Below are 13125 nucleotides of genomic sequence, written 5' to 3'. Positions count from 1 at the left end.
GGTTCTTTGTAGGGCTAGGGAGAGGGTTAGGGTTATCACTGCTTCCGAGTTCACGCTCTTTCTTTCTTTCTTTCTTTCTTTCTTTCTTTGTTTCTTTCTTTCTTTCTTTCTTTCTTTCTTTCTTTCTTTCTTTCTCTCTTTCTTTCTTTCTTTCGAGCCCTCGATTTGTAACCATATGTGATATCACGCCTGCCAAAATCTGTAAATATTGTAAATTAGATTTTTGATCTAGTCTAGTCACGTGGTACATGTTTTGACATGGTGTGATTTCTGTTAATCTATTGTTGCGAACCAATCAGCAGAGAAATAAATCACAAATACATTTATTTTAGGTTCAGTGTCACATCATGTGATCAGCTGCCAAAATTACTATTTAGATTTCTGGCCTTTTCTGGTACTGTATGTTATTAAATCATACACAATATATAACGTGGAAAAGAAGCTTGGTGCGCTTTCCAGGTCTAGGAATTACTCTAGACATTAGCTGTAGGGAATTGGTGCACACCGAAGATATACAGTGTTGATTTTCGATGACATTCGCAGTCAGTATTTAATCTGGAAGGAATTGAACCAAGAACAAACTTGTAGAATCAGAGGTACGTTCCTGTGATGAACACTTGATTTCTATTTTTAAATAGAAATCAATTGTTCATCAAGCTTAAAAGCTTCATAACCAACACGTGTTCCACTTTGTGGTTGCAGTCAAGTTAGCTCAATCGATAAGGCGTTCGACTATGGAGCGAGAGGTTGTGGGTTCGAACCCTGGCGGTGCCTAGTACGCTCTCGTGAAAAACTGAGTTAGCTTGAAATTCCCCTGGACAAGAAACTAACTGCTAATTGTCTCGTTGTAACCCGTACGAAACTCGGGGAACTGATCCTGGTGGCGATGGTTATTTGTGGAATGTCTAGGGTGTAGCTCTTAAAGCAGCAAAGTCCCTGATCTGTTGTTAAATGGTTTATGGAATGACGTGGCCCGTAGTGGTCAGCGACAACCTGTAAAGTGTGCTGAGGCTTGTGGATCAACGTCTAGGCGTTGTGCCTGTGCGTAGCGCACTATGCATACTCCTGATAAATCTATAAAATTATAGAATGTTTGTATAGTGTTGGTGAAATAAAGAGCACTTTGATGACATGATGAGCCAGATATTTAATGTGTGCCACAACTAAAAATAACTAAATACTTAAGTAAATCAGCAATTATATAGCCTACTTTTTGAATTTTGACAATTGACCACACCGTTCTTGAAATATGAGCATTTTACGAAACGCCCTCATTTTCAAACCTTTTCACGGATTCAAATATCAATTAATGATCTATATATATAGTGTAGCCAGAGTGCTAAGGCCATCTTGATTTAATAACTCGCCTCAAAACCCCCGCGCCCGTAAGTAAAATCGCTAGTTTTTTCGCGTTATTCCCGCTGGATTGAGTAAATTTCCGTTTTTATCAGACGTAAACATATCCCAAAGCGTAAATCTCAATAAAAAACTCTTTATCTTAACCACAGTACAACCTCCATGAGAGATGAAAGGGCGATCTATTCTTGTCACAGATAAACAAAATTAAAGTAAAAATAAAAAAGTATACTAAAAATTAATTAAAACCGCATTCCGTATTAGGTTTTTATATTGGGAAGGGCTTTGAGACGAATTATTAAGATTAAAAATTAAGATGCATGGCCTAATCACTGGGCGCATGACACGTCTGCTGTCATTGATAGATATTGACTCCTGGAAAGGCTTGAAAATGAGGGAGTTTCATCAAATTCCTTTATTTCAAAAACGGTCAATTGTCAAAATTCAAAGAGTATGTCACAGCTGATATTGTTCGTCAACATCACTAGTTATTTACAGTTTAATACGTTTGGTTTATGCGTTAAAGTACCCAAAAACTTCCCGACGTTACAGTACTTTCAGGGACACCCTGTAGTAGTGTTAAAACCGGCCTATTTTATCATGTTTATGTAGAGCAGGCTTCCTCAAATAGATTTGTTGAAGCGCCACATGAAATAAAAAGAAATCTGCAAAGCGCCACTCAATGGCTGCGAAGTCGCCGGGGGGGCGTTAGCTATCGATTTTTGAAATTTGAGGTGCAAATGACGCCATTTGGTGCAACATTTTGTACAATTTTAGCCTGTCTTTACAAGGATAACATGGGAATCGCATTATTTAATGTTGAAGTATAGAATATTGGAGATATTCCTGCAAAGTTTGATCAAAGGGTTGGATTTTTTATTTTTTATTTTTTTATTTAAATTTTTTTCTTCTAAACGGCGCCGCGCGCCACTCGGGAAGCCACGGCGCGCCACATATGGCGCGCGCCCCGCTATTTGCGGACCCCTGATGTAGAGTATAATTTCGTCCACGTCTACTTGCTTTAATATACGATAGTACAATATTTGACTTTGTTCATTCACCTTACAGATCAACATGGTTCAGTTTTTGTATTTCGCTCTGCTGATAGTTGCAGCTTACGCTCAAACGAATCCAGTAGAAACAATCAAGACGGGACGCATCAAGGGAAAGCGCATTAGTGTTAATGGTAGTACTGAAGTAGACGCCTTCCTCGGCATTCCTTTTGCGGAACCCATCTCTGGAGAAAGAAGGTTTAAATATCCTGTACCGAAGGCATCGTGGAACGGTGTATTCAATGCTAGAGAGTATGGGCATGGATGTTGGCAACTACCTGACACTGCGTTTCCTGGATTTGAAGGAACTGAAATCTGGAATCCAACAGTCCCTTTGAGCGATGACTGCTTGAATCTGAATGTCTGGGTTCCCTATCCCAGGCCACAAAATGCTGCGGTATTAGTTTGGATTTATGGAGGCGGATATTATTCCGGAGTTAGCTCCTTGTCACTCTATGATGGCAAATATTTGGCAGCAATAGAAGGTATAATTGTTGTGTCAATGAATTACAGAGTAGGAGCATTTGGATTTTTAGCGACTGGAGATTCTAGTGCACCTGGAAATCAAGGACTTTACGATCAAGCCTTAGCGTTACAGTGGGTACAAGATAACATCGCTACCTTTGGAGGTGATCCGAATCTGGTCACGATTTTTGGCGAGAGCGCAGGCGGCGCAAGCGTCTCCTGCCATTTGCTTTCACCAGTTTCCCACTCGCTTTTTCAGCGCGCGGGAATACAAAGCGCTGGTATTACCGCACCTTGGGCATATATTACTAAAGAGGTAGCTTTAGAACGTGCCAAGCTCCTTGCACACTCTGTAGGTTGTTTGAAAGACACAAATGGTGATGTACAAGATATTCCAGATATGATTAAATGTCTGCAAGACGTTGATGCAAACGATTTGTTGTTGGCTGCATCCCCGGACACAGGAAGATTCTTAGAGTTTTCCTTTGTACCGGTGAATGATGGAATTTTTCTTCCCAAAGATCTTGTTGATGCTCAAGATCAGGGCAGCTTTAAGCAGTGTGAGTTGATTATTGGAAGCACCTCTAATGAAGGCAACTACTTCTTAATTTACGGAATTCCTGGTTTCAATAAAGACGAAGAAAGTCTTCTTGATGTCGAAGGTTATGTTAAAGCGCTATCGATCACTTTTTCAAAATTTAGTCAGTCCTTTGGGTTAGATGCCATCGCATTTCAGTATAGACCGTGGAAAACACCCAATAATCAAAGCCTTCTCAGAGATGCAGTAGATCTTGCATTTGGAGACTACGCCTTCACTTGCCCATCAGTCGAGGTGGCTAAAGCGTATGCCAGAGAGGGCAATCAGGTCTACTATTACCGGTTTGAAGAGCGTGCGTCCAACAGTCCATTTCCAGAATGGATGGGTGTTCTTCACGGTGATGAGATCGCCTATATCTTTGGTATTCCTCTAGACCCGTCATTTGGTTACAGCAGTAGAGAGGGAGAACTAAGTAGGAAGTTGATGAGTTTCTGGGCAAATTTTGCAAGAACTGGGTAAGTTATGATATAATACGTTGCACTTCGGGATTATGATTTCTGCACAATAATGAATATCGGATTACTAACCAAGTATATAAATGTCATATATGCGGTCCTAGGTGTCAAAATGAACATGACCCAAAGGTGTCATGCTCTTGCACCCATAATAGAGTCGATATGACACCTTTAGGTAGACACCTGAGGACCCATTGAAAATGACACCAAATATTTTTTCAGTGGGATTGCTTATTCCTATTCTCTCCTCCCCCACCCCTCCCCTCCATACCCTCTCCATGTTATCCTCTGTGGATCTCAGAGCAATTCTCTCTGCTCGACAACCCTTGTGATTTTCACAAAAAGTATGTGCACGTCTTTGAAAACAACTCTTGTCTTTTGAAATGCTTTTTGTTCCTTTTAGAAACCCGAATTCAGATACCACTGACGCGACTGACCCACTATATTAGCCACAATATGATGTCGACACCCAGGAATTCCTGGTACTGAACGAGTCACTGGCCGATGGAACCGGGACTACAGGAAGTTGGGTAAAGCCTCTGGAATGTGCTTTTTGGAAGGATTATCTTCCCGATCTCGTTGAGCAAACAGGTATATATTATTTAGCTTCAGATTCTGATTAATTTCGATTTTAGAAATTGGGATGAACCAGTGCTGCATTCTCGAAGCTGTGTAAGGATATTTGTTTTGTTTTTTCTTATCTAATTATAACAAATCCGTAAAATAGCATTACGAGAGTCACCTACCCATCATTCTGAGGGACGTTCTCCCGAATAAAGCAAGGGGGCATTTATTCCAAATTTACGCAAATTTTTGTTAAATTTCATCAGCAAGCTTTATTATACACGAGACAAGAATACACATACAATAGCACAATAGTTTTAAAACATTGAAAATAAACACTTGCAGTATATAACCTAAACACAAGGATACTCTACCAGCGAGTCCTTGGCAAGGGAAATAATGAGTACATGGAGCGCAAATACATCAGGATGAGAGGATGTAGCACGGAAGACCTGAAAGCAGAAAAGATGGATCAAACGCATTCAACCCCTCCGTGCCACAACCACAAACGCACCCGATGTCCATGGGCTCCAGGCACTCGGTTAAAATACAATGTGAAGCTGTGGAAAAGCATCTAAAAGGCAAAACTATATATGATTACAATCTTAAGCATACGCCTAACACTAACCCTTACCCTAACCCTAACTCGTACCCTAACCTTAACCTTACTTAAGAACATGATGGACGACTGCTAACATTATCTTACTTCAAAAATGTAGGCATTGGATTAATATTACTCGGAGAGCTAGGACCACTTTCTGTGCATCCCCCACAGGACAGGACCAAACCAACTCTTTTAGGTTCTTGAGATGATCCTAAAACATAATCATGATGTTCCCAAAAATATAAACTGGCCCCAAGGGGTCCAGAGTCCAATGGCAAGTTTGAAATTTGACCCTGTGCAAAGTTCGATGACCTTTTACCAACTTGGGGCCAGTTAATAATTTTGGGAACATCCTGATTATGTTTTAGGGTCATCTCAGGAACCTAAAACACGGTTGTTTGATGTATATAGAATTGTCTTCATTATTAACTAAATGCAAACTATAGATGGCGCTATTTATCCTAAACCATATTTCTTTATTTGCAAGATGTAGGTGATTAATGCTACCATTAAGGTTAAATACAATTGATTTTCAAGGCTTGATTCCAGAGGGGCGTAAGTTAATAATGGAAACAGCCATGCAGAAAAGAATGAACTCACGCGTACAATAGTGTATTAATCTGAACTAGGGCCACGGACAAACCGCGGCTCGTGAGTCATCCTATATGTTGCAAGGATAGGGAGGGGGCGACCATGATAGGACCATATGGGCTGATGGGGGGGATGATTGTGGGCAGCCGTTTTCGGCAATTTTCCTTTGGATTTTCTAAATTTTCAATTTTTAAAAGTATCCTGGATGATATATGTCGTGAAATAAATCAATGCTTCTATAGGCTATAATAGGCCTATTAGTAGGCCTATTTATATTATGCAATATATAGGCCTACAACAATAACTACAACAACAATAAAAAACCCAACAACCAATATTTTGTTAATCTAATTTGTAAAATATATTCATAGGCCGCGCCTATTAGACTAGTAGGCCCAGGCCTATAGCCTAAAAATTCCTGAATTATATAATGAAAAAAAAGGGCAAAAACAATCAATCGCTGCAGCCAGAAAGAAAGAAACGAACAAGAAAAAAGAAAAAAAAAGTGAGAGAAAAATAAAATAAAACAAATGGAATGGACCGCATAGGGACTCGAACACGTACCAAAGTTTTCCAGCTTAAAACTATAGTATTATATAGTAGAACGTGGGTCCGGCGCGCTAACCGATTGCGCCACTGCGGGACACATGAAATTGATTGATCTCAAACTGACTATTATGAAATAGTTCATAACAGGCTCGTATGATAAACAAGCTCATCACCGCTGTAAATGTCGGAGGTATCGATGGCGAAAAACCTCGTTTTTTGCAAAAGTAGCTTAAATTTAGTCCATACAGGACCAACGCAATATTTAGAACTATACTCAACGCCGTCAGGCGTTGGTCCTTAGAGATTCGTGCTCTACCCCCAGCAGCGCACTCGAATTACCATAAGCAGTGACCTGAACCAACCCAGTTAATGACAACGTAATAACTCCAAATATGGTTGGTAATCCCGCCCATTATTTAACCGCATCTGTTATGTAACTGGGACGAGTACGCTAGTCATCTCAATCGATTGATTATGAGATTGCATGAATCAAAACACTTCACACTTTTGAAGTAACTGGGTTTCGACCAGTGTAGACCTAAACGTGATATCATATTGATTTATTTTGTAAAATCAGTGTTGTTATATTAGTCTGGCTCTATTTTGGAAATGTGCTTATTTAATCATCAAGCGGCAAGTTCGCGTAAAAGCTGGCAACCAAATTATTTTGTTTAATTCGGGTATGCTGAATTCAAAACTTTTGTCTACCAAGCTATATATATTGGAACTCCGTGACTCTCAACAAAGACCCTCAAACACCCTACATGCCCATAGCAAAAAGAAAAGTTTCCCGGTGACCACCCGATGACCATTCGGTGGTCATCAGAAACCTTTCGGGTACCTTTTCCAGAGTTATCCAAAAGTGCCCGCTAGCGGATACCTTGCGGATACCTAATTAAGTTATCCAAAAGTTTTCGGGTAGACATCCGGTAGTCTCCCATAAACTCAAATATTTCAAATGAGTTACCAGAAGGTTCCCAGAAACATAGATTCTTTGCAGGAGTTACCCGGTGGTTATCTGCTTTTAATTTGACCTTGAAAATAGCATAAAGCATCTTAAGAATGCATTGTGGGTGGGTGTATGGTCAAAGGTCACTGAATCAATTCAAAATGGAGCAGCTAGCTGTTGGCAGTTGGAATACATTTGTGCAGAATATTCAAGTTATTTGTGGTCCAAAATGTATGGATTTATATGTAGGACATTACAAGATGTTTACTAATTAATCTGGAACATGCTGTAGGAATTATAAAGCATTGAATGCTTGATTTCATATGATAATGCAGGTAGGAAAATTTGTATGAAATGATTTGTATATTGATGCAGTCTTTATACAATGTACATGTGCAATGTACCTAATATATGACACATTTGAATGTTTTAGTTTATATGATTTTGACAGTAAATTAATGTCAATTAAATTACTAATCATCAGCTAATGTGTTAATTACTGCATATAAGCTTTATGTTAAGCTATTTGTTGTAAATAAATTATAATATTTGATATAAAAATTATAGGCTGTGTCATCACATTTAGGGACTGTAAATGCTATATGCTGTAATACATATGCTATATCATAACAATTTGGTTGTACATTAATTAAGGTATGCACCTTATAAAGGTGTGAACCAAATTACATCAGAAGAATATTTTTGTACAATAACTACAATTACATTGTACACTTTCAAGTTTCTTATTGCAAGATATAGCACTTTATAAGCTCAACTGCCATGCCTACAGAGTTGTATTTCTCCAAAAACTACAATTCAAATAATAAGCTTACTAACTGTCTAATAAATTTGTGCATACTCATATGAATTTGTATTTCTGCATTCCCCAAAAGGTCAACAGGGAGTCTCCAAAGAGGTCACCAGGTATATTGTCACCAAAAGTTATCCGCTAGGTCCCCGAAAAGTTACCGGGTAGTTATCCGCTAGTTCCCAAAAAAAGTCACCGGGTAGTTACCCGCTAGTTTCCCAAAAAAGTCATCGGGTAGTCATCCGGTACCTATTACCTGAAAGGTATCCACTATGGTTTCCCAAAAATTTATCGGGTAGTCACCCGCTACCTAACTAATTTGCATGTGAAATTTGCCGGTGTCTACCCGGTGACTATCGGGAAGTTATCCGGAAAGGTCTCATTTTTTGATATGGGTGCTCATGTCATAAAATTAAACATGCTCCAAATTCACTAAAAACATGTTATTTGTCTGGATCTACGGATCACAAAAGTGTAACATTATTTACGCACGTAGGACATATTGAGTTTTGAGGTTCGACACAGAGGATGATTTAAGGAAGCCCCATCATGCACTGTAAAAGTGTTATCACTATAGTTTCAACTGCCACTTTACTTTTCAAATCCCATTGAACTCTGTGCAAAAGATGTTGTTTTAGAATTGCCCGTGTGTCGTCATTACTTGGTCGATTTCAGATTTAAAGTGATGTATGCATGAAGGATAACTCACACCTTCTGTACATAACATAAAATGTGAAATCGACCGACTTTTTGAAGGTGTTTTTATTGTAAATATATCTGTCCAAATTCAAATTTAACCATGCACGTGTGTATGCAGTGGGCGGGCAGTGGTGTCATGTTCACTCACACAGCTGTGCTAACCGCAAGACTTGCTGGGAAGTGCTTAAATCATCCTCTGGGTTCGACAGGTCCAAGGTCAATTTGCACGCTAGGGGTGAAAAATTAAAAGTTACTCAGATTTTCGAAAATGGATGCAAACTGTTCTTCAAGTTCAAGGGATTCTTTGATTAATCACTCAATCGTTGGTTCATTCAACCAACGATCCGTCCAATAAGTATTCAACAAACAATCAAGAAAACAATCAGAATCATTATGAATTGATTGATTAATCAATTAATTGATATGGTCATCCAATCAATCAATATAATAATATAATATAATATAATAGAATCACAATAACTTATTAGATTGATATATCGATGAATTGATAGTCAGTCAATCATTGAACTACTCATCAAGCATCAATCAATAACCATTCGTTCGATCAATCGATCAATTATTATCAAATTACATTGTAGTCTCGCAATTAATGTACCGTATCTTGGTGTTAAAATATCAATCAATCAAGTAATCGAGTCAAGCAACCACTCAATTTATAATCAGTCTCTCAATTGTCTCTTCATGGTCTTACACTAGGATCCACAACATGCTCATCTATAATTAATAAGGGCACAATTCTTTAACCCCAATACATTTGTATAGTCATTGAATGACCTTTGAAAATTTGGATACAAAACTCATACTCTGAAACTTGAGGTCAAATTTGCACTATTGAGTATTTAATTGAGGTTATTGAACTATGTCATTAGGATGAGGCCATTGTGGTCCATAGTGTTAGATCTGGCAATCTCAATCAGTCAGCCAAATAGTTATTGACCGCTCATAACTTCATCAATCTCAAATTAATCAGTCAATCAACCAATCTACCAATCATTCATTCTATAATTCAATTACAAATTGCATTCGTTTATAATTCATATGCATGATATTCATTCATTAGTGACTGATTAAGCATCAATAATCATTAATACTCTGGTTCTGATATGGTTAGTCTTTGATCTAAAAATCTCTAAACAAAAAAGTAGGCAAGCAAAAATGAAAGAAATCATAATTTCTCGAAATAGGCTATATTATTTAGGGAACAAACCAAAAGTTCGATGACGTAATATAATCGATTTTTTCCGTTTAGCAGGGGGAGGGGGTCCAAAAGTCTACGTTTATAAAACCATATATTTTGGGGTCAAATATCGGTCAAAGTTGATCTTTTGGTCTGGAATTCTCAACATTTCACATTTACGGACGGAGGGGCCAGTCTCGTCGACCTTTGATTTGGTCCTTTATTTATCTACTATAACTCCTTTAGACAGAGAATCAACTTGTGAACACAATGCAAACAGTTTGGCCCCAAATACATTTTAACATTTGGGGCCCAAAGAGCTGTTTGGTCCATTATATTTGACCTTTGGAGCTAGTACCATGTAAAGAAAATGCTTGGTGATATTAGTGTAGCTACGTAGAGTCCTGAAACTGATATAGTTAGACCCTACAGAAAGGCTGGCCCGTTGTTTTGACACTTGAGTTCTTGACTTTGTATATCTGGGCCAAAATTGGCAACCGTCACATCTAGGGGGGGGTAAGGTTGGTACCAGTCCATATACTAGTATATGGGTCATTGGATCCTTTAGGGGATGAAATAAAAACTCGACCGGCGGGTTTCTATTGTTCTATACGGTCAACCGTCAGGTGAATTTTGATTTCATCTCTAGGTAGTTTTAGCCTTGCCAATATGATGCCAATTATTCTTGTAGATTACCTACATGTATAGGCATATTTGTGAATGAATTCTGCTATTTTATTCCGCAGGCTTAAATACATTTGGGTCCCTGGGTCCCTTGACCTTTTGTAGTTGTAGAGCTGCATGCACCTTCGAACACGGCTTGAACTTATTTTCAAAAAGTAAAAAGTCAAAAACGTGACAAAAATAAGATTGGAGATGATCAATTGATCAATTGAAAAATTAATTGATGATTTAATAAAATAATATAAATTCAATATAAATAAATAATAAATAAATATTTTATTTATATAAATAAATGGTAGTAAATCAACAAATAATTCGACTAAAATGAATAAAAAACACAAGCCTGATCAATGGCAATATATAAATCAATCAACGAAAATAAAATAAATAAATGAATAATAAAACAAATACTAATGAATAGAAATAAATATATAAACGAATAATTAATGAACACACATTAATAATAAAACATAAATGATGATACATGAAATAAATGTAATTATAGGCCCGTATTAAATAATGAAAGAAAGAAAGAGAGAAGGAAAGAAAGAAAGAAGGAAAGAAAGAAAGAAAGAAAGAACTTGCTGAACTTCTTTTTTTTTCAAGAAAAGGAATTAAAGTAAATAAATGAGTGAAACCCAAAGTTTTTATGAAGCGTGTGTCCTCCAATTCTATATTTTTCTTAAACATGTTAAACGAATAGGCCAACTATCCCAATTAATAGAGGTTGCGCATATGACGTATCATACCGTAAATTAATATGGCGGTATACTCAAATCCATTCAACAAAAGCATGATTGCAATCTGCCGAGACAGTTCGTCTCACACACATAACAAATGCACTACGATCAAGTAGGTTTATGACAACATTTGATTGAATGGACTGCACTGCAATCAATAATTTCAAGCACAACCTCTATACAAAAATAGTAACGAATCGAGGTTAACCAGGACAATATTAAATGTAGTGATGACAAAAGGAACTGATTGTGTGCAACCTACAGGTCAGTGAACTGAGGGTAAGAAGAAAACCGAGTATTATAACAGGATTAACACATGCAACTGAAGAGGGTAAATAATCAATTTTGTTACGCAATACTGGTGTCAATTCCAAGCTGGAAGCTAGTGTTCTGGTAGCAGGTAGGCAAGCCACACCTACTGACAGCTATTGATGATATTTAGTCAATCGGATTGGCTGAATATCATTAGTAGCTGTCAGTAGGCGTGGTTAATCAGTTTGACATTTCCCTCGACTTTCCAGGTCAGGATATGTCTAATCTAGAAGGACCCACGCCTGACGGCGTGGACTATCGTACTAAATGGAGCGTGGTCCTCCTTGAAGGACTACTTAAATTTGGAATGAAATTCAAATGGTAAAGTAAGCGACAGACATTTGAGAAATAATGTAGGCAGTTATAAATCAAAATTAACGTTCCACAATCCAGATATCGATAATGTAACATAACAGTGTTTTGTGGTACAAGATTCTCGAAAATTGTTCCCAAAAACGGGCTAATAAAATTTAATCGGTACTGTATTTGGTTCTTCCCCATGGCAACATTATTTCTTTGGTCGATTTGTAGTACAATACAAAAAAAGGAGAAAATAATCACTCGGTGTGGTTTTATACGGAGAGAACATTTGAAAAAAACTGCATGGAACGTGTTTTTTGATCTTGTGAACATGGTGCGTAAAAATGATTTAAACGAAGGATTTTCAAACGGATTCTAAAAATTTGTATAAACACACAAAAATAATGTAAAGATACATCCATGCACCAACATTTGACTCACTGCGATATTTGATTGCTGAGAAAACGCGGTTTTAGAGAACAACTTTATACGTTTCTTCGTGTAACCTTAAAACAGCTGGAATAGGTGAAACAAGCAACAAGGAAATGTTATAAACATATCTGATCAAACAATAAAAGGATTAAAAGCTTGAAAGAGTAATTTCCAGTTATTAAATAGCGCCACCAATTTTTGACATTAACAGATACATTTTATATCCGAAAAAGCATTTTAAAAATGCTATAAAAGTGAATAATTTTGTAAAAAAGGGAAATAAAAGTTGAGAATGACTCAAAAGCATCTGTATACATGAGGATGATATCACATTTAGCTGTTAAGCCTAAAATGTGCATGATGTTTTGTTTGAAAAACTAATAAATGATCCCATCAAACATGTGAAAAAAGTTGGTTTGGTTTGGTCATGTGGGGGTGTACAGAAAGTGGTCGTAGCTCCCCGAATATATGTTCATTGCAGTATTCAAATTAATGTAACGTTCAAGAAACTGTTGAAACATTATCTCACATTATCATTTTAGTGCCTTTATAGTGCAAATTCTTTTGGGTCTTGGCGTTCTATAAGTGCAAGTGATTGATTGATTGGTTGATTGACATATTGATTGATATTGATTGATTAATTAATACTCGGGAATCGTTATCTTGCGCCATCAGTTTATGGGCATTGCATTGGCGGCTTTTAAGCAGTATTCAGACTTTTTATTGTACGTAAAATATTGTATGCAACATATCTACGTTGTTTAATCTA

At 37.4% G+C, this 13125-nt stretch overlaps 1 protein-coding gene across 1 annotated transcript in view; it reads left to right on the top strand.

Annotated features, from left to right (window-relative positions):
* Window positions 1-13125, top strand: part of LOC140137029 (cholinesterase-like) — a 53496-nt gene that overhangs the window by 21323 nt on the left and 19048 nt on the right. The window contains exon 4 of the mRNA XM_072158688.1: window positions 2425-3926. Within this exon, the coding sequence (XP_072014789.1) occupies window positions 2425-3926 (1502 nt within the window). The remainder of the gene's footprint in view (window positions 1-2424; window positions 3927-13125) is intronic.

The sequence above is a fragment of the Amphiura filiformis genome, chromosome 17 (genome assembly GCF_039555335.1).
Source record: "Amphiura filiformis chromosome 17, Afil_fr2py, whole genome shotgun sequence".
NCBI lineage: Eukaryota > Metazoa > Echinodermata > Ophiuroidea > Amphilepidida > Amphiuridae > Amphiura > Amphiura filiformis.
Note: the sequence above shows the minus strand (reverse complement) of the source record. Positions and strands in the feature narration are given on the sequence as shown.